General features: G+C 44.0%; 1 protein-coding gene across 1 annotated transcript in view; it reads left to right on the plus strand.

Annotated features, from left to right (window-relative positions):
- The first annotated feature begins 7,746 nt into the window (after positions 1–7,746).
- Positions 7,747–23,996, plus strand: part of ATP6V0A2 (ATPase H+ transporting V0 subunit a2) — a 33,541-nt gene continuing 17,291 nt past the window's right edge. The window contains exons 1-10 of the mRNA XM_083589978.1: positions 7,747–8,387; positions 12,440–12,518; positions 15,210–15,307; positions 16,236–16,373; positions 16,652–16,752; positions 18,272–18,398; positions 19,892–19,974; positions 20,980–21,073; positions 22,458–22,670; positions 23,445–23,595. Of these exons, the coding sequence (XP_083446104.1) occupies positions 8,271–8,387; positions 12,440–12,518; positions 15,210–15,307; positions 16,236–16,373; positions 16,652–16,752; positions 18,272–18,398; positions 19,892–19,974; positions 20,980–21,073; positions 22,458–22,670; positions 23,445–23,595 (1,201 nt within the window). The 5' untranslated portion in view covers positions 7,747–8,270. The remainder of the gene's footprint in view (positions 8,388–12,439; positions 12,519–15,209; positions 15,308–16,235; positions 16,374–16,651; positions 16,753–18,271; positions 18,399–19,891; positions 19,975–20,979; positions 21,074–22,457; positions 22,671–23,444; positions 23,596–23,996) is intronic.

Here is a 23,996-nt window from a genome sequence, read left to right on the forward strand (position 1 = left end):
CAGGAGCCCTCGCGCGCTCCACTTCGGAGCCAATCAGAGCGCGGCTCCAGTACGGCCTACTTCTGGGTTGAAGTGGAAACGCGGGGCGCGATGTGAAAGGTTCCGGGTTGGTTTGGTTCCATGTCAGGGGAAAAGGTAGGGTATGTAAATAAATATAAAACCATAGCAGGGCTGTTCTGGCTTGGTCATTTACACAGAATGGAAGAGCTAGCCGCTAGGCAAACCAACCATGCATTACAAATATGACACGAAGTTTGGCAACAGCGACCCCGCCTGTGCTACTCTCTTGCAGTGCCTGGAGAAAGGCGGTCAAGTCGTGCATCCACGGTAGTGACCAAAGGAGGAATGACAGCTGGGAGGAGCGCAGTGAAGAAGAAATGCCATGCTGCATCAGCGCCAGCACAACCAGATACCTTCATCTGCCCCAGCTAAGGTTGCCTCCCGTCTTATATAATACAGGATTGCCCTGTATTTCAGTGTAAAATTCTAGGTCCTGTATTGAATCAATATAGGTCCTATGTTGAATCAATACAGGGCACAGTTTGTCCTGTATTTCTGCTCTGCTGTGAGCTCTCTCTCTCTCTCTCTCTCTATCTGCCCTAACTTGGGAGAGAGAGAGGACATGAAATACAGAACAAAACTCTATCAATACAGAACGTAGCATTTTACGCTGAAATACGGGACAGTCCTATATTATATGGGACAGGTCACAACCATACATGGAGGCAGCAGATCTGATCTCCAAGGAATGCATTGCCTGCTCTTGCTGCAGTGGTGGTAGCAACAACTGCAGCATGCTCCTTGTAGGCTGAATGTGCCTCCTCCATAACAGCTCCACACCCCACACCCCCATGCAATGCCCTCTCTACAGCGGCCTCTCAGCATAGGATCATAGAATTGTAGAGTTGGAAATGACCCAAGGGTCATCTAGTTCAACCTCCTGCAATGCAGGAATCTCAGCTAAAGCATCCATGACAGATGGCCATCCAACCTCTGCTTAAAAACCTCCCGGGAAGGAGAGCAGATAGGAGGTGCTGCTGGTCTCCTCCCATCCCAGGGAGGAAATGGCGGGGTTGCTCTCTGGGGTCTCCTGGGCTCTGCACCTGCCTAGCATGATTCACAAAGTGGGCCCCTCCCCTCTTGCGATGGCCTTTGATTCCCACTTCAACCGTCAAGTAAGGTTGACTTGATTTCCACTCCTGTTCCCATGTAGATCTTTATTCCTCCCTTGTTCCTGACATAGCTCTTAGTTTACACCTCTTCTTCCCTGCAGGGAGGGGGAGTATTCTGTGGTTTGCCTCAGGTGCCAAATGTCTTGGGCCGGCCTTGGGTAGCACTGTAGCAGACATTCAGAGGAAGCTCTTTGGGGGCTGTGCAGGTATCAAATTGCACCAAGGTCTCTGGGAACAAGCAGTGTAATGGCTGATTCCCATCCATGGAATCACCAAACCTGGCTGATGCCAGTGGCGTGCAGGGAAATTATTTGTAGGGGGACAGTTAGAGCCAGAGGTGCCAGCTTGCGAGGACAATTGGGTGTGAGAATCGCATCTCCTTCCCTAACCTGGGCAGAAGCTTCCCAGGCTTTGGGAAGGAGGCACCAGGAGAACATTTAGAGGACTAGCCTAGTCCCCCTAGTCTACTGACCATTATGTCACTGGCTGTTACCCAGCTCTGTCTCTGTCCTTAGGAGAAACACATAGATAAGTTTCTTTTTAGGTGGAAAACGGGAATCAAGGGAAACCAGACAGTTTCATGTGAGTAAAAGTGGAAAATAATTTTAGGTGGCTTGGTAAGTAAAATGTTATGTACTGAGTTGAATAGGATCCAAACTGCAGCAGTCTGATTGGTCCTAGAACAATAGGATCCAAAAGGCAGCAGTCTGATTGGTCCTAGAACAATAGGATCCAAAAGGCAGCAGTCTGATTGGTCCTAGAACAATAGGATTCAGAATGCAGCAGTCTGATTGGTCCTAGAACAATGCAGCAGTATGATTGGTTGGCAGGAACCACCCAATCATGCTCCAGATAGAAGTGAATCCACAACCTGATTGGCTTACAGTAGAATTCCGGAATTAGCCAATCATGTGCAGCCCATTGTGTAAATAATGTATATAAAGCAGATACTTTGAGGGGACATTCATTCAATTCCTCCTCACCACTATGAGCTGAATAAAGAGCATGAAATCACTTTGCGACTCTGAGTATATTTCATAAAAGTAAATAGAAGCCAAACTAGACAGCTTCACATAGCAGTTGGAGGGAGCTGTGAGGGAACATTTTCCAAGTTCAATTGTCTGTTACCTCCTCTCCCATTTGCACACATACGGATTTTTGAATTTTTCTTATGGGCTTTTACTTTCAATACAATGTAACTTCTTAGTGAACAGGCATAGGATCAGGATGGGCTTCCCAAAATATGTTTAAAGGAATAAAATGCTAGGTTTGTGGAGGAAAAGTTGGAATATTTTGGGGTCTTACATGGAACCTATTCCTCTTTTACCTCATAATGACCCTGTGAGGTAGGCTGGTCTGAGAAATATCAACTCGTCTAAGATAACCAGGGATTTTATACCAGGTCTCCTCCGTCCAAGTCTGGAATGTTTATTCATGGCACCATGCTGGCTATTATTTCCATATTACAGGAATGGCTGAGAATTAGCAATTATTTAATCAAGTGACATCTGAACCAGCAGCTTCCTGGCTCACAGCTAATGTTCTCACCTACTATCCTTAACAGTGGTGCCATGTCCATGTTTGTAAGAACAAATAACACTGATTTGGGTTCCATTCTCTGCCATGGGTTTGTGTGTATTCTGCAAGCCTCTCTCAATTTCTAGTTGAATTACTCTGTATATATACTATATATGGAAAAGTGTAATGGATTGTCCAACTGTCGTTTGAAGTCTTTTTCCTTGAAGTTGTGCAGGCTTCAGCTCCCTATGGTTTTTTTAACGTGTGTGACACTGAGTCAGTGGGCCTCACGACTTTCTTTATAAGGAAATAAACCTGCTGGCCACAGTAGAATGGGCAACACGAACGACTTTTGAAATTAATATGTTTATGGATGCAATTGGGTCTTGCTTCTTGTTTCTCCTTTGTGTTTACACAGCACCTAATGTTTATATAGCCCTTCACATCCATTATGTAAATGGGTTAGGGCCTAAGTAGTTACAGGATGGCTATCCCCAGTATCTGCAAACTCTCTATATTAAAATGTGCAAACATGTAATGTAGCACAGGTAGCCCCCCCCCCACACTATTTCACCTGAATATTCCATGCAACTTTATGTGATGGATTCTTTGAATTGTTTCCCCTGTGTTCTCCTTGTACTGTGGATTATTAACAAATATATCTTATTAACAACCATCTTTCCTAAGGACAGCAAAACTGATTGTGATAGTAAAAGGCTATGGGTTTTCTTTATTACTTTATTTTTATTCAGCTAATTTGTATACCACTTCATATTTCAAAAGAAATTGCAAAATAGTTTACAAATCTCAACAAAAATAAATTATTTGATTGTATTTACAGTGCAATCATTCTTTGCCTTGCAGTTCCTAACTCTCTAAAATGCACGCTAATAATCCTTTTTTTAAAAAAAATAATTTTTATTAAGTTTCATATTACCAAATTAAACACATCAAACTAATTGATCCAAATTATAACAATACATATCATGTAATCCAATTATTTTCCAAATTGTAAATTCTTTTTGTGGGGGGTACCCATGCTTCTTGATCGGCAGGAGTCCAATCCTCGAATATTTTCTACTACTTTCATTTTAAGAATGATATTTCCAGTCCCCGCTTCTCAATCCTTGTCATTACTCATTTTCCTTTTCCTTCACCTCCGAATTGCTCCGCAAGTGGGTTGAAAAAAACAGTCTTATTTGTAGTTCTGTGTGGACTATGTACTGCTCTCTCGTAAATTCCAATGGTCCAGGCATTTCCGCTCGAGCAAGCAATCGCCATCTTGTCGTTCCGATGAAATACAGTCTAAAAGTTCGCTCTTTAACTTTCCCGACCTGTTGCATTGTAATTAGTCTTTTTCCAGGAGGGCTGCCCCTTCCAGTTCACAATCTCATCGAAAGTAATAAATCTTCGGCTCGCCCTCCCCAACACCAAACCTCCCTGCAACACAGGTCTCGTATCCAATCTCCATTCTAACTGCGTCACAAAGAGAGCCCCTTTTCTATCCAAATCCTTTACAGAGTAAAACCTTTAAAATTATTATATTATATTATTCCCACACAGTTCATTTTTAGTCCCATTTGCCAATTAGTTGCCGGACGGATCTTCTAAGAGGGGGCGTTTTTAGTTAATCACATAGAGCAAAAAAAAAGATAAAAGTCATTCCCCCCCCCCTTTCAGCTCCGTTGCACTCCATTTCACATACCAGCTTGTCTGTAGTTTGATGTAATCTTCCGTCTCAGTCTTCTTCATTTCATTGGTAAAATGGTTAGCAGATAAAAACCTCCTGCCTCTCTTGAAGCATGTGCGTTATCTTTCACCAATTTTTTTCTTTTAAGTAACGCAACTAGTTTCGCTCCTGGAAGTAGCTTCGGAGGAGTTCCGAGACCCACCGAGGGTTGTGCACCCAGTGCCTCACCCCCTCCTTCTTCAGAACTCGGGGGTGATTTATGGCAACAGCGGGTGAAAACTGCATCTCTCCCCCCTGGAGAGATGTTAGGGAGACTGATTTACTCCCCATAATCAGCCTCTAATTACCTCGTGCAAGCTGGATAGATGTTAATATCCGTCATCTTCCAAGGCGCCCCTAGCGGCCCTTCACGCTAATAATCCTGGTGTAATTTTAAGAAGATTTGCGGGTGTAAAAATAGTCATAGAAGAGGGGTTTGCCGTTACATTGTTACATTTTAACGAGACCAGAGAAATAAAGTTTCTCATAAGAGTTATACACATATTTATCTAGAGGTTCTACAAGTCACAATTAGTGTTGTCTTTATTATGGAAAGTAGCAAATACTAAAAGCAAAAGGCTTTATTAGGAAGAAAAAATAAGAGAGTAATAATGAATGAAATGGGGTGAAGTGGTTTAGACAGTGCTTGACCTCAGAGTAAACGTTGCATTGCCTTATTTCTTTGCTTGAGAGTTTCAGTCCTTTCAAGGTGCAGTTTACATCAGAGTAAGGATAGGGACACGGGTGGCACTGTGGTCTAAACCACAGAGCCTAGGGCTTGCCGATCGGAAAATCTGCAGTTCGAATCCCCGCAACGGGGTGAGCTCCTGTTGCTTGGTCCCTGCTCCTGCCAACCTAGCAGTTCAAAAGCACGTCAAAGTGCAAGTAGATAAATAAGTACCACTCTGGCGGGAAGGTAAACGGCGTTTCCGTGCGCTGCTCTGGTTCACCATAAGCGGCTTAGTCATGCTGGCCACATGACCCGGGAAAACTGTCTGCGGACAAACGCCGGCTCTCTCGGCCTATAGAGTGAGATGAGCGCGCAACCCCAGAGTCGTTTGCGACTGGACCTAACGGTCAGGGGTACCTTTACCTTTTTAAAGCCAGGCTGGTGCCCGAACAGCTCAGAAGCCAGCCAAGAGGGTCCCCCAAATACGACCTCCCTGGGTGCAGGCCATGCCCGGGACTCCTGTTTTGCAGAGGGAGAGAGGGGAGAGCTGGGTGCACTCGACTCGCCAAGGGTTAAAAGGAACTGAGCTGGATCAGGGGCGCTTTTTGGGATACGGTTAGTCTCCTTTCTCTTCCCGCTTAGAGTGCATTAGGGAGACGGGGGAGTCCAGAAGTCCAACCTTTTTTCTGAAGGTGCTGTCAGATCCTTGGTCCATGGAGCCGACATTTGTCTTCACTGACTGGCAGCAGCATGCCAGGACTTTGGGCCGGGGAGTCTCTCCCACATGCGGGGGCTGAGCTTGGGACCTTTTTTCTTGGACACAAAGCATGTAGGAAAAATAGAACGGTTTTCATTTACAGTATTTGTTTCGTGAAACCCATACACCACTATATTGGAGAGGGGAACCCCAAAAAGTGATTTATGAAAGGATAAAACAGTAACATCACGACGATGCAAAACCGCCCTTGCAAACGGATAGAACCGCTTTCTGCAAACCTGGCTCCCCCCAGGCAGCCTTGACATGCCTCATTATCTTTGGAGTTAAAGTCAAAGAGTTCAAGTTTCTCCTAGGGAGAAGCAGAGAAGGGGATGCTGGATACTGACACCCCACCCCCCATGCCGCTTCCGTTGGAAAGGGGGTGTGGCTTAAACACTGGTTGCCCCACCCCTTCCCATTGGGCCCCACCCCTTTCCCTGCAAGGGCTCAGGTGAGTGCAAAACGCTTTGGGGTGTAGCAGGCATTTTGGGGTGGGGGTTGGGGGAGGATGAAATGCCAGTGGGATGATGGAGGGGGAGATAGCAGGCAGGGAAGCTGCTGGGCAGAGAAACCCACCCCCAAAATGAAGGGAGGTGGGTGGGTACCCATTTCGAGTATTCCTAATAGCACTACAGAAATACAAATATTTCAATTTCAGCTAAATTTCCTGCATTCCAGGGGGGTTGGACAACCTATTTCTTAATAGGTTTAATTGGGTTTGGTGCTTTTGTAACTGGATTTGTAATGCCTTTTAGTCAAATACAATAAATAAATGATTGATTGATTGATTGGTGAAAAAGTGCTTTTTGGCTGCAGAACATGTTTCGTTTCCTGTTGAGTGTGTTCCATTTGTAAATTGAGTCCCCTGCTGCTATGGGAAAGGACGTTTTGGTTTAAGAACGCTTTGGTTTAAGAACGGACTTCCGGAACGGATTAAGTTCGAAAACCAAGGTACAACTGTATATTGAAATAAGTGTGTTGAATCAAAAGTCTTAACAAAACATCCTTAAACAATGAAAAGGCACCAATCATTTCATTTCCTACACCCTTTATTTTACACCACTGTAAATTGTAAAAAATAAATAATTGGTGTTTGCTACTTAGATCAATCCGTATAGCTGATTGAGTAGAGCACGAGACCCTTAATCTCAGGGCCGTCCTTTGAGCCCCACGTAGAGCAAAAGATTCCTGCAGGGGCTGGACTTGAAGACCCTCGTGGTCCCGTCTAACTCTTCCATGATTCTGTAATCTAAGGGCATTGCTTTCAAGCGAAATCATTCTCTGTGCACTCACAGTTCAAACACATTCAAAGGTTTTAATAAAAAGTAATCTTTATTAAATAGTTTTCCAGATGAAATACATTGTTTCCGAGAGATTTGCATGGGGAAATCTTTTCGATTCCTCAATAATAAGGGGCAGTGGGGTGAGGCTCATGTTTTACTGTAGTTTTATAATTTGTTTAATAACTATTATTATTATACTACCTCTGGAGCACAGATCTTCCTAACATGAGAAGCTGCTGAATTTCTGCCTGAGAGGATATTAGCTCAGCACTAGGCCTTATTTCGGAAATCTCTGTGCTGTCTTGCATTAAAAACTCACAGGGCAACTTGCTGCATAACAAGATGAGACAAGTTTCATATTTCACATTCATGTGGGAGGAAATTCCAACATCACCCCCCAAAACACCGGGGGAACAGTAGAACGAAACAGTAAAATAAGGAGGAGCTCTTGTTTTTTGAGATACCCCCGATTCCTTGATTCTTTGGAACATTGCCTTTGAGGCAAGCTATAAATTCTCAACAAAGGCCTTTGCCCCCCCCCCCCCCGCCAGTCCTGCACCTTCGCGCCCCCCAGTTTCCTTGGAGCACCAGCGCAAGAGGCTGCAGCCTGGGAATTCCCTCGCCCTGCCCAAGGGAGCGGCAATGGCCGGCCCCACCAGGGAAGCACAGGAACTCTGGCCTCGCTTTCGTTCGGCCCTCCTGGCTGGGCCCTTCTTTACTCCTCCCTACCACAGAGACGAAACAGCTTCTCGCTCGGCATTTGGGCCCGCCATAGAGTTGCCGAGGGGCAGAGCGCCCGGGCCAATGGCGCTGTCTTATTGACCGGAACTTCCGAGGTGAGCGTGCGGTGGCCGCTCTAGGCTTTCCCCGCCCCTTCTCTCTCGGCGGCGCCTGGACCTGTGAGGAGAAGCCGGAAGCCGCGGGACTCGGGGCGACTCGGGTCTCCGTCCCCCTCGCCTGCCTCCTCTCCATGGCACCGGGCAGCGGGGGACCCGCCAGTCCCCGGAGCCGCCTCCGCAGCGGGACGGCAGCAGCAGCAGCGGCGACGGCGGAGCGGGGGCGGCGCCGAGGAGACCGGTGACGCCGCCTCTGCCGCTCCCCCTGCGCCTCCTCAGGCCCGGCCTGGGCGCCCTCTTCCGCCATGGGCTCCCTCTTCCGCAGCGAGACGATGTGCCTGGCGCAGCTCTTCCTCCAGGCGGGCTCGGCCTACGAGTGCCTCAGCGCCCTGGGCGAGCGCGGCCTCGCCCACTTCCGAGACGTGAGTTGAGGCGACGAGAGGCGCGCGCCTTCGTTTGGTAGTTCCTGGAATTTAGACGCTGCTTGATTGTCGGGGGGGGGCGTGCCGAGAAGGAACCCCTCAAAGCGGTTTACAAAAAAAACAGAACAATGAAACTATCACTTTTTCCCCCAACTTTAAAACATACAGAAAGTTAAAGGCCGGCATAGAATCGAGACTAAAAGCCCGTACAGGCTTTCTAAACACCTGGGCAGGTTTGTCTAAGTAACAACTTCTTCCTCCATCAGGCCCGGAAAAGAATGCAGCTTGTCTGGCTGTTAACCAGAAGGTTAGCGGTTCAAGCCCACCTAGTGACAGCTGCGGATAGGATTTCTGCATTTTAGGAGGATGGACAAGATGACCATTGTGGTCCCTTACAATTCTGTGGTTCTGTGAAAGGTGCCTGCCTGATATCAATAGGCAGGGAGTTCCAGAGCATTGGTGCTGTCATGCTATAAACTGATGTTTCTTGAACTTGGGTCTCTAGCTGTTGTTGGACTACAACTTCCATTATCCCTGACCACTGGTCCTGCTAGCTAGGGATGAAAGGACTTGGAGTCTAGCAACATCTGGGAACCCAAGTTTGAGAAAGGCTGAAGTTGTGGAGCAGTCTTAAAAAGAAATCAGGCAGCCCTGTGAATAAGTGGAGAAGAGGTGTGCTCCTTACAGTTGACACTGGAGGCTCCAGCTCCTGTCAGCCTCAGCCAGCATGGCCAAAGTCTGCAGATAGCGGTGAGTTGCCCAGAAATATTGGAAAGGCCACATACTGTAGAGATGGAGGGCAGGATTCAGCTCCTAGCTCAGCCTTCATGTGGGCTGATTGCATCTCTCAGGCTTACTTACCTCACAGGATTGTAGGGGAGCATAGGAACATAGGAAGCTGCCTTAAACTGAGTCAGACCATTGGTCCATCTTGTGCAGTATTGTCATCACTGACTGGCAGCAATTCTCCAGGGGTTCGGCCTCTTCCCACATCTTGATCATCTTGGCTGCCGTCCTCTGCACATGTTCCAACTTGTCAATATCCTTCTTAATTGTGGTCTCCAGAATTGGACACAGTAATCCAGGTGTGCTGTGACCAAGGCAAAATAGAGTGGGACTATTACTTCCCTTGATCTGAACACTAGACTTTGGTTGATGCAGCCTAGAATAGTCTAGAATAGCAGCATCACACTGTTGATTCCTGTACTACGAGCCAGCCATCTTATATTTGTGCAGCTGGTTCTTTCTGCCTAAGTGTTGAAACTTATATTTGTCCCCGTTAAAATTCATTATTTAAATTTTGGTCCAGTTCTTCAATCTTGTTAAGGTCACCTTCAATCCCAATTCTGTCTTCAGCGGCATTGGCTACCCCTCCCAGTTTGTTGTCATCTGCAGATAATAATAATATTAATAATTTATTATTTCTACACTGCCCATCTGGTTGGGTTTCCCCAGCCACTCGGGCGGGGGGGGGGGGGCTTCCAACAGAAGGTTAAAATTACAAATTTGATTAGCACCCCCTCAATACCTTTATCCAAATTATTTATAAAGATGGCCAGGATCTATTGTATCGTCCAGCTGTATGTGTGAGCCAATTTTTTTTGTTCTCACAAGCCTTATAACCCATACAGTCTAGGAAAAATCTTTTAGTGCTCTTGTATAACCAGGTGCTTAACTGGGAATAGTGAATAATTTGCTGTTATGCATTGTATTAGGGGGGCCCATTGTGGGTTTTGTTGTTTAATTGTGTCCTACTTTCCAACATTTAGGATGCTACCATACAACATTTTTTCCATGTTGGTAATAGGAATGGCCATGGTCCAAAACATTTACTGATTAACAGAAGTCGTTTGAGAAGTTCATTATTTCCTTGTCTTTATTACATTTGCTTATTGGTTTTATGACTCAGACATTCTAGGCATACCTTTAGAAGCTGGTGAACAGAATATGGAATTATGGCTTGGCTCTTGAGCAAAGGTCTTTAAGATGTTAGCTCATAATTTATTTTGTTGAAATAATAATTTGCTTGACCCTTTGTTTTACATCTGTCTTCCTGCAGTTTTACAGTAGATACGCAAAAAACACTTTCTCACTGAAGCACTAATATCAGATTAACACTTGAACTAGTTTCAGTTTGAGGCTTAATATATATTAATAAATACAGGCAAATCCTCATTTATGTGCATTGTTATTTGTTCATTCCTGTGCACCTGCACAGTGCTAGGCACCTGGAGGTGGTAGCTGGAAATCGGGAGCACCTGGTCAACCAAGCCCCACTGCCCCTCCAGTTTGTGGGAGCTGGAGGTGTGGTGGAGCTGGCGCGTTGGTCAGCTGAGCCCTGCTATCAGTCCAGCTCCCGTGAGTGTCAGCTGTCCCCGCATATGTCAGCTGGGCCAGCTCTGCTGCCTCTATCTTGCATGAGCTGGAGGGACCATGGGGCTTGTTTGAGGAGGACTCTCCAGAGTGCTCCCCATTTTATGCGATTTCCCCGCCCCGTCTCTGTGCACAGGCCCAGAATGGAATGGGGACTCACCTGTAAGTTAAAATTAAGTGCATTGATTTTACAATCTTGTTTGGAGGAGTCGATAATCTTCACTAGTCTCCTTTTAACCATAGTTTATCATACAAACTATTTCCAGAGGGGTAGCTGTTAGCTTGCTGCACTTTATATTTATACCACCATAAACTTTGGTGTACCAGAGTCTGCATCCTCAGATGTTTTTTCATTAAAACATTGTATTGTGATATATAATAATTAAGCACCATAGATATTTTGTACTATTTAACACTTATAGGCCAAATTTCTACACATGTTTATTAATACTGCAGAAAGCCAGTTTTCAGACCTGGAAACTGAGCATCCATGTGAGTTTCCCTCATGTTAGGGTTCATTCACCTTTATTTGTAGAGAAAATTATTTAGCCCCTGGATATGTTGATTTTCTTTTCTTACACTTTTGTGTGGTTCTATGTTAGAGAATTGTAAATTAGTAGTGCAGTCTTATAGATGACTATTCATATTGCAGCCTTCATCATTTTGTAATCAAAAGCTGAATTCAAAATTTAAATACTATAATACACCCCATACATAGATGTGTTTACTTACTGTAATGGAGCCCTTTGGCCAGGATTTATACAACGCAAAATATTTTTGTGTGCTTAAGGAGGGTTTGGGTTTCTCTTCCTTTAATTAACATACCCCGGACAATGGCACACATAGGTTTTTAAGACTGAGAATTTCAAAAGCAATGCAAGGGATCTGCTGTTCACAGAAAAGTGGTATAAACTTGTAATGTAGTACTAATGCTTGGGTACCCTTCAATTTTTGAATGGAATTTCTTCTAAAAGAAGAAAAGCATTTTTAGCAGGATTAGGGGTGAGGGAGGGTTGATCTCAGAACTTGGATGTTTGATTGTGAACATAAGAACAGCCCTGAGGGATCAGGCCAAATGCCCATGACTCCAGCATCGTGTTTCCATGTGAGCCAACTGCAGGCCCACAGGAAGCCCACAAGGAGGACATGGATGCCACCACTGTCTCTCCACTCATGATTCCCAGCCACTGGCATTCAGAAGCATCCTGTCTCCAGCAGTGGAGGTGGAACAGAGGTGAAAATAGAATGGCTGTTGGGTACCCAGTTTCAGCTATTTTTGTAATACGTGTCTCTAGAATTGATTTTTGCAAACCAGGGAATGGGAATCTGGTACCCTCCAAAGTTAGTTATTGGTATGAGCTTTCATGTGCATGCACACAAAAGCTCATACCAATAACTAACTTAGTTGGTCTCTAAGGTGCTACTGGAAGGAATTTTTTTTTATTTTGTTTTGACTACGGCAGACCAACATGGCTACCTACCTGTAACTGGTACCCTCCAGACATTGATGGACTCCAATTCCCATCACCCCCCGGCAGCATAGCTAATGGTCCAGGATTGTAGGCGTTGTGCTTCAGCAGCATCTGGAGGGCCCCAGGTTCCCCACCCCTACTGTAAATATTGATGCAAAGGGCTTTTAAGTTGGATCTTGGGGCAAATAACATTTTTCTTTTTTCCAGCTCAATCCAAGCACCAGTGTCTTCCAACGGAAATATGTGGGTGAAGTAAAGAAGTGTGAAGAGATGGAAAGGATACTTGGTAAACTTGGGAACTGCAGGGTGGCTGACTGCTTCATCATCATGCATTAAACACTGGGGGGGGGGGGAGACATACCTGATTACCCCGGCAAAAGGCTGTTCCTCTGTAGGGAGGTCCATTTCAGGGTCACATTTCACATGTGTCATAGAATTATAGAATTGTAGACTTAGAAGGTGTTTCAAGGGTCACCTAGTCCAACCCTTTGCAATGCATGCAGGAATCTCCAACCTCTGCTTAAAAAACTCTAGTGAAGGAGAGTCTACCACCTTCCAAAGGAGTCTGCTCCATTACTGAAGAGTGCTTACCATCAGAAAATTCTTCCTTTCTTGCAACTTGGATCCATTGGTTTGGGTTCTACCCCCCAGAGCAAGAGAAAACAAGCTTGCTCCACCCTCCACTTGACAGCCCCTCATTTATTTGAAGATGGGTATTATATCTCCTCTTAGTCTCCTCTTCTCCAGGCTAAACTCCTCCACCGATCCTTATAAGGCTTGGTTTCCAGACCCTTGCATCATCTTGGTCACCCTCCTGCACACGTTCCAGCTTGCCTCTATCCTTAAGCTGTGGTGCCCAGAACTGGACACAGCATTCCAGGTGGGGTCTGGCCAAGGCAGAATAGAGACACACTAGTATTTCCCTTGATCTGGACACTATACTTCTGTTGATGCAGCCTAGAATAACAATAGCTATTTTGTGCTGCTTTTGGGGGGCTCATGTTTCACTGAGATAGGTGTGTATTCTGTAGTCTACCAATTTGAAACTGAGTTTACTTAGGCAAGAATAGTGGCTGAGGTCCAGGCCCAGTTCTTGTTACTTGAAGCCACCCTTGCTTCAGCTTTCATGCTTATTTCCCTTTCCAAAAATCGGAGCTGTTGGTTCATTCAATCATTCCCCGCCCCCCTTGGCCTTTCAGGGAAATGAGATAAGCCTATTAACAAACAATGTGATTAGAAGCTATTTAAATCCTTAGCATTGCTGAAAGCATTGCTCTGTTGCAAATTGCGTTCTCATGCTTTTAAACTGCTGGCTTAACACAGTTGTTAGTTTTACCAAGTGCTCAGATTTTGAAATTTGCTGTCAGGTGACTATATAAGTGATCCACCTTCAACAGCTTTGTCAAGTGTTAAATTGCTCCATACATGCATTGCTTGGATTATGGCATTGCTCTTTACATGAGGTTGCTCTTAAGTTGGAAACATGGTTCAAAATGTGGCTGCAGGGATGTTGATAGGAGTATGATGATCAGATAACTAACACCTGCCCTGTGCAACTTATTCTTGTAGCCAATGGATTGTATCCAGACTAAATAAATTGCACTTCATTCCCATTGAAATCAGTGGGACTTAATGGGACATGTCAATGACTTAAGTCTCATTGATTTCAGTGAGGTGTAAGTGCAACAAACTGTAGATCCAAATCAATTTCTTTTTGGGCTCAAATTGAAGGGGCGAATCTGACCTTTAAAGCTCTAAAAAGACCTTGAAGGGATATTCAGCTATGCTCTCAGATTGGACCCAGTGAAATTAATGAACATGACTAAGTGTGAGGGAAACTTGGTTGAATCACCATCTGTAAGGCCCAGGATCTAATTATCCAAAGTAGCATCCTCTAATGTAGTGCCCTCCAGGTGTTTTGAACTACTGCCATCCCGAATAATAATAATAATAATAATAATAATAATAATAACAACAACAACAACAACAACAATAATAATAATTTATTATTTATACCCCGCCCATCTGGCTGGGTCTCCCCAGCCACTCTGGGCAGCTTCCTACAACATATTAAAAATACAATAAAACATCAGACATTTAAAAACTTCCCTAAACAGGGCTGCCTTCAGATGTCTTCTAGAAGTCAGATAGTTGTTTATTTCCTTGGCATCTGATGGAGAAAACCATTGACCAAACTAGCTTGGGCTGATGGGAATTGTAGCCCAAAATTATTTGGATGGCACTAGGTTGGGAAAAGATGCTCTCAGACAGAGGTGGGGAACCTCTGGTGTGTGGACCAAATTGGTCCCAATGGCCCAACTACTCTACATCTTATGTCACATAGAATCATAGAATTGTAGGGTTGGAAGGGACCCTGAGGGACATCTAGTTCAACCCCCTGCAATGCATGGTGGGTAGAGACATAGCTGCAAAGAAACAATTGGAAACTTTAAAGTTTTCTTCTCTGTTTTTAACCTTCCTTTTTCAACAAGCCTTTTAAGTGAATATTTTTGTCCCAGTCTGTATTGGCTTTGGAATTGTTTTATATCTTAAATTCGTTTAATTGTTTGTGTATATGTTCTTATTACTTTGGGAACTTTCATAGGAGGTGATTAATAAATGCAAATAAATAAATTACTGATGATTTCTAGTTTGCAGCCTCTGCAAACTAAAGAATTGATCACATTCTACTGTACATCTCAGTTCACATGGTGTAACATTGTGGCCTGACAGGCTTATGGAGAGGCCTCCTTGAACTTTGGGAGCCCTGGAAGGTATTTAGCATCCTCTGCAATGCAGAGTATTCCCAGAGCAGCAGCCAAATCTATGTGGCCAAGAGTTCCCCAAGGATAATAACCCTGAGAGCTCACTGCCTTGGAGAGTTGAAAAAATTCCCCATTCCCTAGCAAACCTTTCGTGGAACAATATTCCTTGACTTAGAATACTCCTTTGAAAGTATTTCTTTCCTTTATTCCAGGATACCTTGTGCAAGAAATTAAGAGAGCGGACATTCCCCTACCAGAAGGAGATGTTACCCCTGCTGCCCCTCCGTTTAAGCAGATGCTGGAGATTCAGGTACTTTGTGGAATGGGGATCTTCTGGAATTAAAGGGTAGTCATAGATCCACTTATTTTCCTTTATTTTGGGCCAGTTGTGAGAGCTTGCATGCTCGGATTCCCAACTTTCCTTCAAGAAGCTCATGAGTAGCATTTTAATCTTGTAACAACAACTGTGTGAAGCAGTTTAGGCTGAGGCACTGACTTGTTTGGGCCCATCCAGTGAGCTTAGAGTCATTGAATAGAGAGTACAGATCTTTCATCTCGGTACAGAATTAAATCAATAGTTGCCAAAGAAATACTAAATACCCTCTTCATTTTTGTGTGGTAAATTGGGGCTTAGTGGGTTTTCTTCTGTTTCAGTCACAGTAGTGGGACTGATTGGGAATACCAGTGAGTTGTGGTGCCTACTTATGATATATGCGGGTGCCCAGAGCTTGCAAACATCATGAGGTGCAACTGGTTGACTGAAGGGGGCAGGCAGAGTCACAAAGGACTGGCCACTTCAAAAGGCCAGGGATGGAAGACAGAGGCAGAGAAGAGGAAAGAGCAGTGCAGTGTTGCAGGAAGGGGAAAGACGGAGAGGAAGAAGGGAAAGCTGTATACTTTAGGTAAGGGAAACAGACAGGAATGAGTTTGAGAAGCAGACTATTGTGAAGCTACCAAATTTTACATTATGGAACTGAGACTCAATTGAGATTGAGAGTGACTAGCTAACACCCCAGTGGTTTGACATGACCCCCAAAGGTGTACTCCTCCAATGTCTTGTGAAATAGACAGATGCCAACAATAAGCTTATTTCAGAAAGTAATATTGAGCCTTGAGGATTTTGTACAGTAGACCCAGTGCTAGCCCAGCACTGTAACAATTGCACGACTGTCATGGGACTTGTGGCCATACAACATCTGGAGCCTGAAGAGGAATGCACTTTTGCCCTTGTATCGCAGGAGCAGTTGCAGAAGTTGGAGGTGGAGTTGAGAGAAGTGACGAAAAATAAAGAGAAGCTGAGGAAGAATCTCCTTGAGCTGACGGAATATACCCACATGCTACGGGTCACCCGGTCCTTTGTCAGAAGAACTGCTGAGGTACATGGCAAAGCTCCTTAACTTGGGTGTACAGAAGGGAGGCAGTGAGCCACAGGCCAGTTTCTGGGGCCCACCTAGTACCTGGTAATGGCTGCTGGATTCTTGCAGCAGTGGGCCTAGCTGCAATCCCGTGAGCCACTGAATGCCATTGAATGCAGGCAACTGCAATAGCCTTAAGCCTTGTTTCTCATCTCTCTTGGTGATCATCATTCCCTTGTGATTGGGGCACAGCCCTAGCACATTTGAAGAAGTGTTTCCTTTCATTTTTTTCTTTTTAGTTTGAGTCCTGTTTACTTACGAATTATGAAGAATTCCCAACTTTAGAAACGGACCACTTAGTCGACTACAACTGCATGCATAGACTCGGTGCCAAACTGGGGTAAGTGATGAAAAAGTCTATACAGTCATACCTTGGATCTGAATGCCCTGCGAGTCGAACGTTTTGGGTCCCGAATGGCGCAAACTGTCATTCCGGTTTGCGAACGTTCTTTAGAACCCTGTAGCCAATTGGAAGCTGTGCCTTGGTTTCCAAGTTGAACGGACTTCTGGAACAGATTCTGTTCAACTTCTGAGGTACGACTGTAGACGGCTGGGCACTTAGCTGTTAATGGTCATTTCGCATTTATATGAAAATGAAGGCCTGACCACTTTGATGATGCCACAGATATGGCAAATTTTTGGAATAATTTAGCTCTTCTTTAGTCTTTCCCTTCTAGTGAGGAAGTGAGCCTGCATTAATCTTATTCGTTTAGGTGTCATGCATGCGGGTAGGTGCTTGCATGAGCATAGTTTTCTGTAGTTAACCTGCCTACTCCAAAGTAAACCCCAATAACCTCAGTGGATTTTACTCCCTAGTAAGTGAGTTCAGATTTGCAGCTTAAAACTTGTTTCAGAGCTTCAAATTGACAGTATTAACACTTGGCACCAATCAGTGTCATACTGAATTGAGCTCTACATGGTTTGATATTTGATAGCCAATTGTGTTCCCTTCATGTATTTTTTTTTGTATTGATCTTTATTACGGCCATTGGCCCATCACATGACAGTTTCCCATACCAACATAATGTACTTAAACCTCCAAATTTAAAAACCGCCAAAACTTACAAACAACAGACAAGAACCAAAGCAAAACAAAAGCAAAAGACCAACATCATACATTACAATAAATTTGTAACATAAACATCGCCCTCTGCTCATAAATTAATAGAAGACATCAATGGTGATATCACCTAATTACAACCTAAAACATAGATCATAGTTTAAAGGGATTATCTGAGCCGCACAGGAGTCCGTTTCTCTTCTTTAGGGATAGGACGCTGATCAAGAATCTGGCAACCATGAGTGATCTTAGGGGGTCATCATCATTTAATAGATATCTCAGTTTGGCTTCATTCGTATCATCGGCAATTCCCTTTAGATATTGAGCAAGAAACTTGCTCCTGGCCGATGAGTGAAAAGCACAGTCAAGAATTATGTGATGCAACGATTCCGGTGCCCCACAATTACAATCACATAAGAGCGATATCTGTCCATTGGAGAATCTATTTCTCAGCACGTTCGATGGGAAGGTGTTGAATCTTGCCTTTACAAAGGCATATCTATGTGTTCCCTTCATGTGCCTATTGTGTTTTTAAGCAAGGAGATTAGTAGATTTAAAAAATTGTTATAAGTGCTGGGATCTTGTAGCTCACTTGGTATGACCTTGTGTAATTTTAGTGGTTTCCATGTGCACCTCAGTGGCAGAGGCATTTTAGTTTACAAATAATCTGTGAATGCCCAGCCCTTCCTAACTTCACTGGCATGTAATGATAGAATATGGTATCCTTTCTGGTCCAAATGCTCATGTAATAAAATTTAAAGTTTGCTCTATAGTATACTTTGTATTTTTTTCAATGTAGATTTATATCTGGCTTAGTTCACCGAGCAAAAATTGAAGCCTTTGAAAAAATGCTGTGGCGAGTCTGCAAAGGATATACAATTGTTTCTTATTCAGAACTGGACGAGTGCCTAGAAGATCCAGATACCGTGAGTAATCAGGATAGATAAATAATGCAGCCTGTTTCTGAAGGTCTGTGCTGGATCAGCCCACCTCCTTATCTAAACTATACATCTGCACGCAAAGTATATGTTGCTACTCGGGTGTTATGGCTGGATCCAAAGCAAGTTCATCACACCTGGATCCTATAGAAATGGAGTATTTATTATTTAATAGTATTTGTATTCGATTTTTTTTTTTAGCTGAAGAGGCTTCCAGACAGCTTACGATAACTTATCCCACTTTGTGAAAAGTATGGCACCTAAGTGTGACTTGCTTACTCAGTATCCAAACCATAATGTTTAACTGTGACTTCTTTTTCTAAACCATGGTTAAGCTTTTATGTCTGAATAGCTAAAGCATGGTTAAAGATCAGCTGCAAACCAGTACAGTATATGACAACATGATTTGAACTGGGTTTGAACTGAGTTACTTCTGCAAGAAGTAAACCATGGCTGAAAAGTAGCTCTGAGGAGGAGATTACAAACTTTCACATCTGGTTTTGATTAAAATGCAACGTGTTTCATCTGAACCTTAAAGTATGGTTAATCTTAATGATGGCTTGTTGAAACAAGCCAACTTTGTAGCTCACGGTCTGAAACTTCAAACAAACCATAGTTAAAGGCAGTATTTTTTTCTGAGGATAGTCAAGGGCAGGGGTCGACAAGGTTTACCTTGCCTGGGCCAGTTCACTCCAGCAGAGATCCCTCCGTGGGCTGGATTGTGCACGCGTGTGTGCCTGCAATTTTCAGCATCTGCGCAGGTGTGATTTCTGGCACTGCAGAAGCGAGTCCCCGCACCTTGCTGTGCCGGTTTAGCGCAGTGCGCGGGGATTTGCCAAGCAGGTGGCTCGGTTTGGGGGTGGCTTGTGGGCCAGTTAAATGACCCCCGTGGGCCGCTTGTGGCTCATGGGCCTTAGGTTGCCTACCCCTGCTCAAGGGTATGTAGTACCTCCCCCCCCCCATGTTAAAAGTGTGGCACTTGCTGTAACAACTTCATGGTGAGTACCGGGACTTTTTTTCTTTAAAAAATATGAAAAAGCACTGATTAAAGGCTTAAGATCAACTGACAAGGTGCAGTTAATAAAGAATGGAAATGAAAGCTTCTGAACCCCTCCTCGCAGCTATGCCAGAGGATCATCGTGGGAGAAGTATGCAAGCCTGAGGCTGTAGCTCATTCCTGTCTTGGCAAAACATGGTTTCTTGTGATATTGTTCAAATACGGGCACTAGGCGAATGGGAGCAGTCTCAATACGGTTAGCCATAATTTTGCTGTTCATTGGGGATTTTAAGAGTTAAGCCTGTACCAGAGCTTTGTGTGTGTGGAATCTCTTCACAGAATACAGAAACCCCCTATCTACCCTTTTTGTGTATCAAAATTCATTTTTAAAAGAAATTGTGCAGTTGGTTCAATATGAGTGGTTAGTCAATAAAGTGGAACTGTAGGCCAAAGTTTAATTGAACAATTTATGTTTACTTTTCAGGGAGAACCTACTAAATGGTTTGTTTTCTTAATATCTTATTGGGGTGAACAGATAGGCCAGAAAGTTAAGAAAATATGTGACTGGTAAGAATTAACATACTTTAATTTGCTTTACTTTTTCCTACTGAGATTTTTATATTTTGACCACTTTGTAAAATAATAACAGCATCGGCGTTGGGAAACTGAATGTGTGCCTGAAAACATGACTTTTGTGGCTACATATGTGCTTATTAATTTCATTTGTATCTTGCATTTCTTCAGTGGCAATAAGGTGACCTGCACAGGGTTCCCTGGAGTTTTCTTATTCAGGCATTGATCAGACCCAGGCCTGCCTAGCTTTAGTAAGGTGGCAGCGTACCATATTTATGTGAATCTAATGCACACCTCAGTTTTCGAAATCTTGAAACCAAAAAAGTATTTGCTATGTTAGCAGTGTTTTTCAAGCTTGCAATCAAATCTAATGCTCCATCAAATCTAATGTGCACCCTATGTTTTGTGATGTAATTTGGCCAAAAATGGTGAGCATTACGTTCAATTAAATACAGTAATATTGATTTGACCATAACCCTGATCCTTACTGCATACCTGCAAATTATTCTTGGCAAAAAGTCTTTAAGTAGAGTTTGTCTGCCATTGTTGAACTTCTCAACCCGGAACCCCTGATAAAACTTACAAGGCACCTTTGTTTCCTGATACACAGTCTGACAGCTGCTGTGCTGATCCATCACCCTGGCAGACTTCTTCAGCTCTGTAGCCAAAGTTGGGGAAGGGCTGTAGCTCAGTGGTAGAGCATCTGCCTTGCAATCAGAAGGTCCCAGGTTCATTCCCTGGCATCTCCATGTTAGGGCTGGGAAAAGCTGCTGTCTGAAACCTGGGAGAGCTACTGCCAGCCAGACAATACTGAGATAGATAAACCAGCGTTCTTGACTCAGTATAAAGCAGCTTCCTATATTCCAGAACTATTTTAGGATTTGTTTTTGTGTTGTTTTTGCAAGACCAGATTAAGTTCCCACTGCTTTTGTTTTGCAGTTCTGCTCTGCTCTTCTATGTTGGGCTCTTTTATGTAAACTATTTTTGTCTTTTTGCCAGCTACCATTGCCATGTCTACCCCTATCCCAGCACCCCTGAGGAGCGCCGAACAGTTATGGAAGGACTCCAGGTTCGCATTCAGGATCTTCATATGGTGAGTAGAAAGTTACTGGTGCACCTTGGAGGCACATATCATCTCATGGAAGAAGGTTAATACATAACCTACAGTTCTGAGTGCATGTTTAAAAGGAAGAGGTTGGGCCAGCTTTCAACCATACGGACTTTAATGTAAACGAGGGATGATCAGCTTCACTTTTTTTGCAGGTGTTGGCAACAGTGGCTCTGCTTTCTGGGAACTCTTTACAGTTTATGAGCTGTTATATGTGTACTCAGGCATAGGATTTTACATATAAAATGTGTACACCTAAGAAATCTAAAAGACAGACCTCTTCTATTCAGCACCTGACACCTCTTGTAGCTACCACACTCTTCCATTCTATCAAAGGTCATTCCTACCTGTTTGGTCCCCTCCCTTTGCCTTTTAAAGTGCATTTCCTCTCCTCTTTCTATGTAGTTTCTCAGAACAAATAAAAAGGGCGATACTTTAGTTGATAAAAAATAAACTGATTGGGGGAAAAAAATCTTGGTTGTATGGCTTGGAGAAAAGAAGATACTTCCCCAACTGTCTGGAAAAAAATTGGTTGCCATCTGCGCTCTCTCCCTCGCTGTGTGTGTGTGTGTGTGTGTGTGTGCAAGAGAGAATGAAAGCATGTGTATAAACTCAAGCCAGAATATAATTACATGCTTTCCAGTAGCTGTACTGGTCTGTTGTACTAAGAAAATAATTTCTCTTGATACCCATCCAGCCCAGTGGGACTCACGTCTGGGTAGATCTGCAGAGGCTCTCTGAAAATTCTACTGGTTCCTAACAAAGGGCCAGCTAGACAGGTGCAGCTTTGTAGTCTCAGTGTGTGGATGAGACAGTGGTGTTGGGAGGAGTGGTTTGGGTTTGTTAGATATTGGAGAACTTTTCGGGACAAGGCGGGCCAGTGCAAAACAGATGGGCTCCACTTGAACTGGGATGGAACCAGACTGCAGGCTTCCCACAGGCATCTGATGATAACAGGATCCTGGACTAGATGGGCCATTGGGCTGCTCCACTTGGTCCGTCTTACGTTTGTGTGTTGGCAGTTCAAACTGGAGGTAGGCATGTGGGAACTGTAGCAGGGCAGCCTTTATTCTGGAGTAGTTAATCCAGAAACAGGGGGGCCCCAACCAATTTTCCCTGAGGGAATGTGCCCCTTGATGGAAAGACTGTACAACCCTACTCTTATTTCTTGCAACTTGAAAGCATTTTTAGTTGGGCCACCTGAAGCCAGATGGAATAGCTTTTGAGCTGCCAGTAGATAAAATCAATACTGAAAGACCTATGTGAGTATAGCTAGCGAGGGCAGTTGTGTGAACTTTGTATAAAGTTGCCCTGATTGTTCAGTGTTCTTGTTATAGTTTTAAATATTTTTCTAAAAACAACCACAAAGGTACTGCATAAAACTGAAGATTATTTACGGCAAGTTTTATGCAAGGCGTCTGAGTCTATCTACACCTGGGATGTCCAAGTGAAGAAGATGAAAGCCATTTACCACGTGCTGAATCTCTGCAGCTTTGATGTCACCAACAAATGCCTGATTGCTGAGGTCTGGTGCCCAGTGGCTGACCTGCCGAACATGCGCCGAGCCCTCGAGGAAGGATCTGTAAGTGATTTAAATTTTAGTTTGCTTTATTTATTTTTATACCACTTAATTATTAACATTTCTAATCAATGTACGTAAAAACAATGCACAGAAAATGGGACAATCAAATTTATCATAAAACCAGACACCCTCTTAAAGTGCCTGCTGGAGTAAAAAGGTCTGCATCATGTGCCTGACGTTCAGCAAGGAGACTGTCTGTCCTCATCTCAGCAGGGAGGGAGTGGGCTTTGGACCCACTGCACTGTGCTGAATGTACTGAATGGTAGGAGAGAATGTTGCACTGGCAGCATGTAGCATTCAGGGTTTTCAGTATGAATGATAAATTACATGCATTTCTTTATAAATAGAAGGGAGGAGGCTCTGAGTTGCGTGGGTAATGAAACTCAGTGCCTTGCATGAACAGGTTATGGCTGAAGTTCAGCAAACAGCAGGGCTTTCTGAGGATTGTCTGTAGACCTCCGTGGACATCAGGTGAGGTGGAAGGCTGGAGTTGCACAGGCTTGCCCTGGCTGACATACATACATTTGGATCTCATGGTTACAGAGGAGGGGTTTGCACACCTAGTTCTGAAGCATGTACTCTAGCATGTGAATGACATGGAGAGTTTTGTATGTGTACATCATCAGAGCTGGGGTGGCTCAAGTCTGACTCTGCACATCCCCACCCCATTTCTGCTCATGCTCATTGTCTGGATAACAGAATGTGGAAATCAGTGTTATTTTTCCAGCGTCTCAAAAAATGATACAGGTCTCCTTTTTTAAATTCTGTAACCAGAGTGAAAGTGGAGCGTCTGTCCCTTCGTTCATGAACACGATACCAACAAAAGAAACGCCTCCAACTTTGATACGTACCAATAAATTCACCTCTGGATTCCAGGACATTGTTGATGCTTATGGGATTGGGAGCTACAGGGAAGTTAATCCAGGTGGGTCATGGATTGAAAGATACTTATTGAGAAGCAGGATTTATTTTTTCTCCTTTGTTAGGAATGGTTGCAGGAGTTTCTTAAGAAATCTTTATAAGGCATGGAAAAGTGTCTGCTATTTAACACTTGTTAGCAACAATGGTTTACCGTGTGCTGCAGAGTGCATAAGAGCGCAAAGTAAATTCAGCTGGACATCCAGGTGGACAGAGGGGAGATGCCCCTTGGGCAGCAGATGATCAGTGTAGACTGGGATAGGGGAGAACTAGATTGCATTTGGCATGTCAAAGAAGACCCACTGAAATCAACAAGCTTGACATATAGCCTAAGAGAGTGTGTCAAAAATGTTCATGGAAAAGTCAGGTTTTGAGGAGGAACATGGAAGAGCAGAGCAGTGGCTGGAT

The sequence above is a fragment of the Podarcis filfolensis genome (genome assembly GCF_964270895.1).
Source record: "Podarcis filfolensis genome assembly, chromosome: 16".
Classification (NCBI taxonomy): Eukaryota; Metazoa; Chordata; class Lepidosauria; order Squamata; family Lacertidae; genus Podarcis; species Podarcis filfolensis.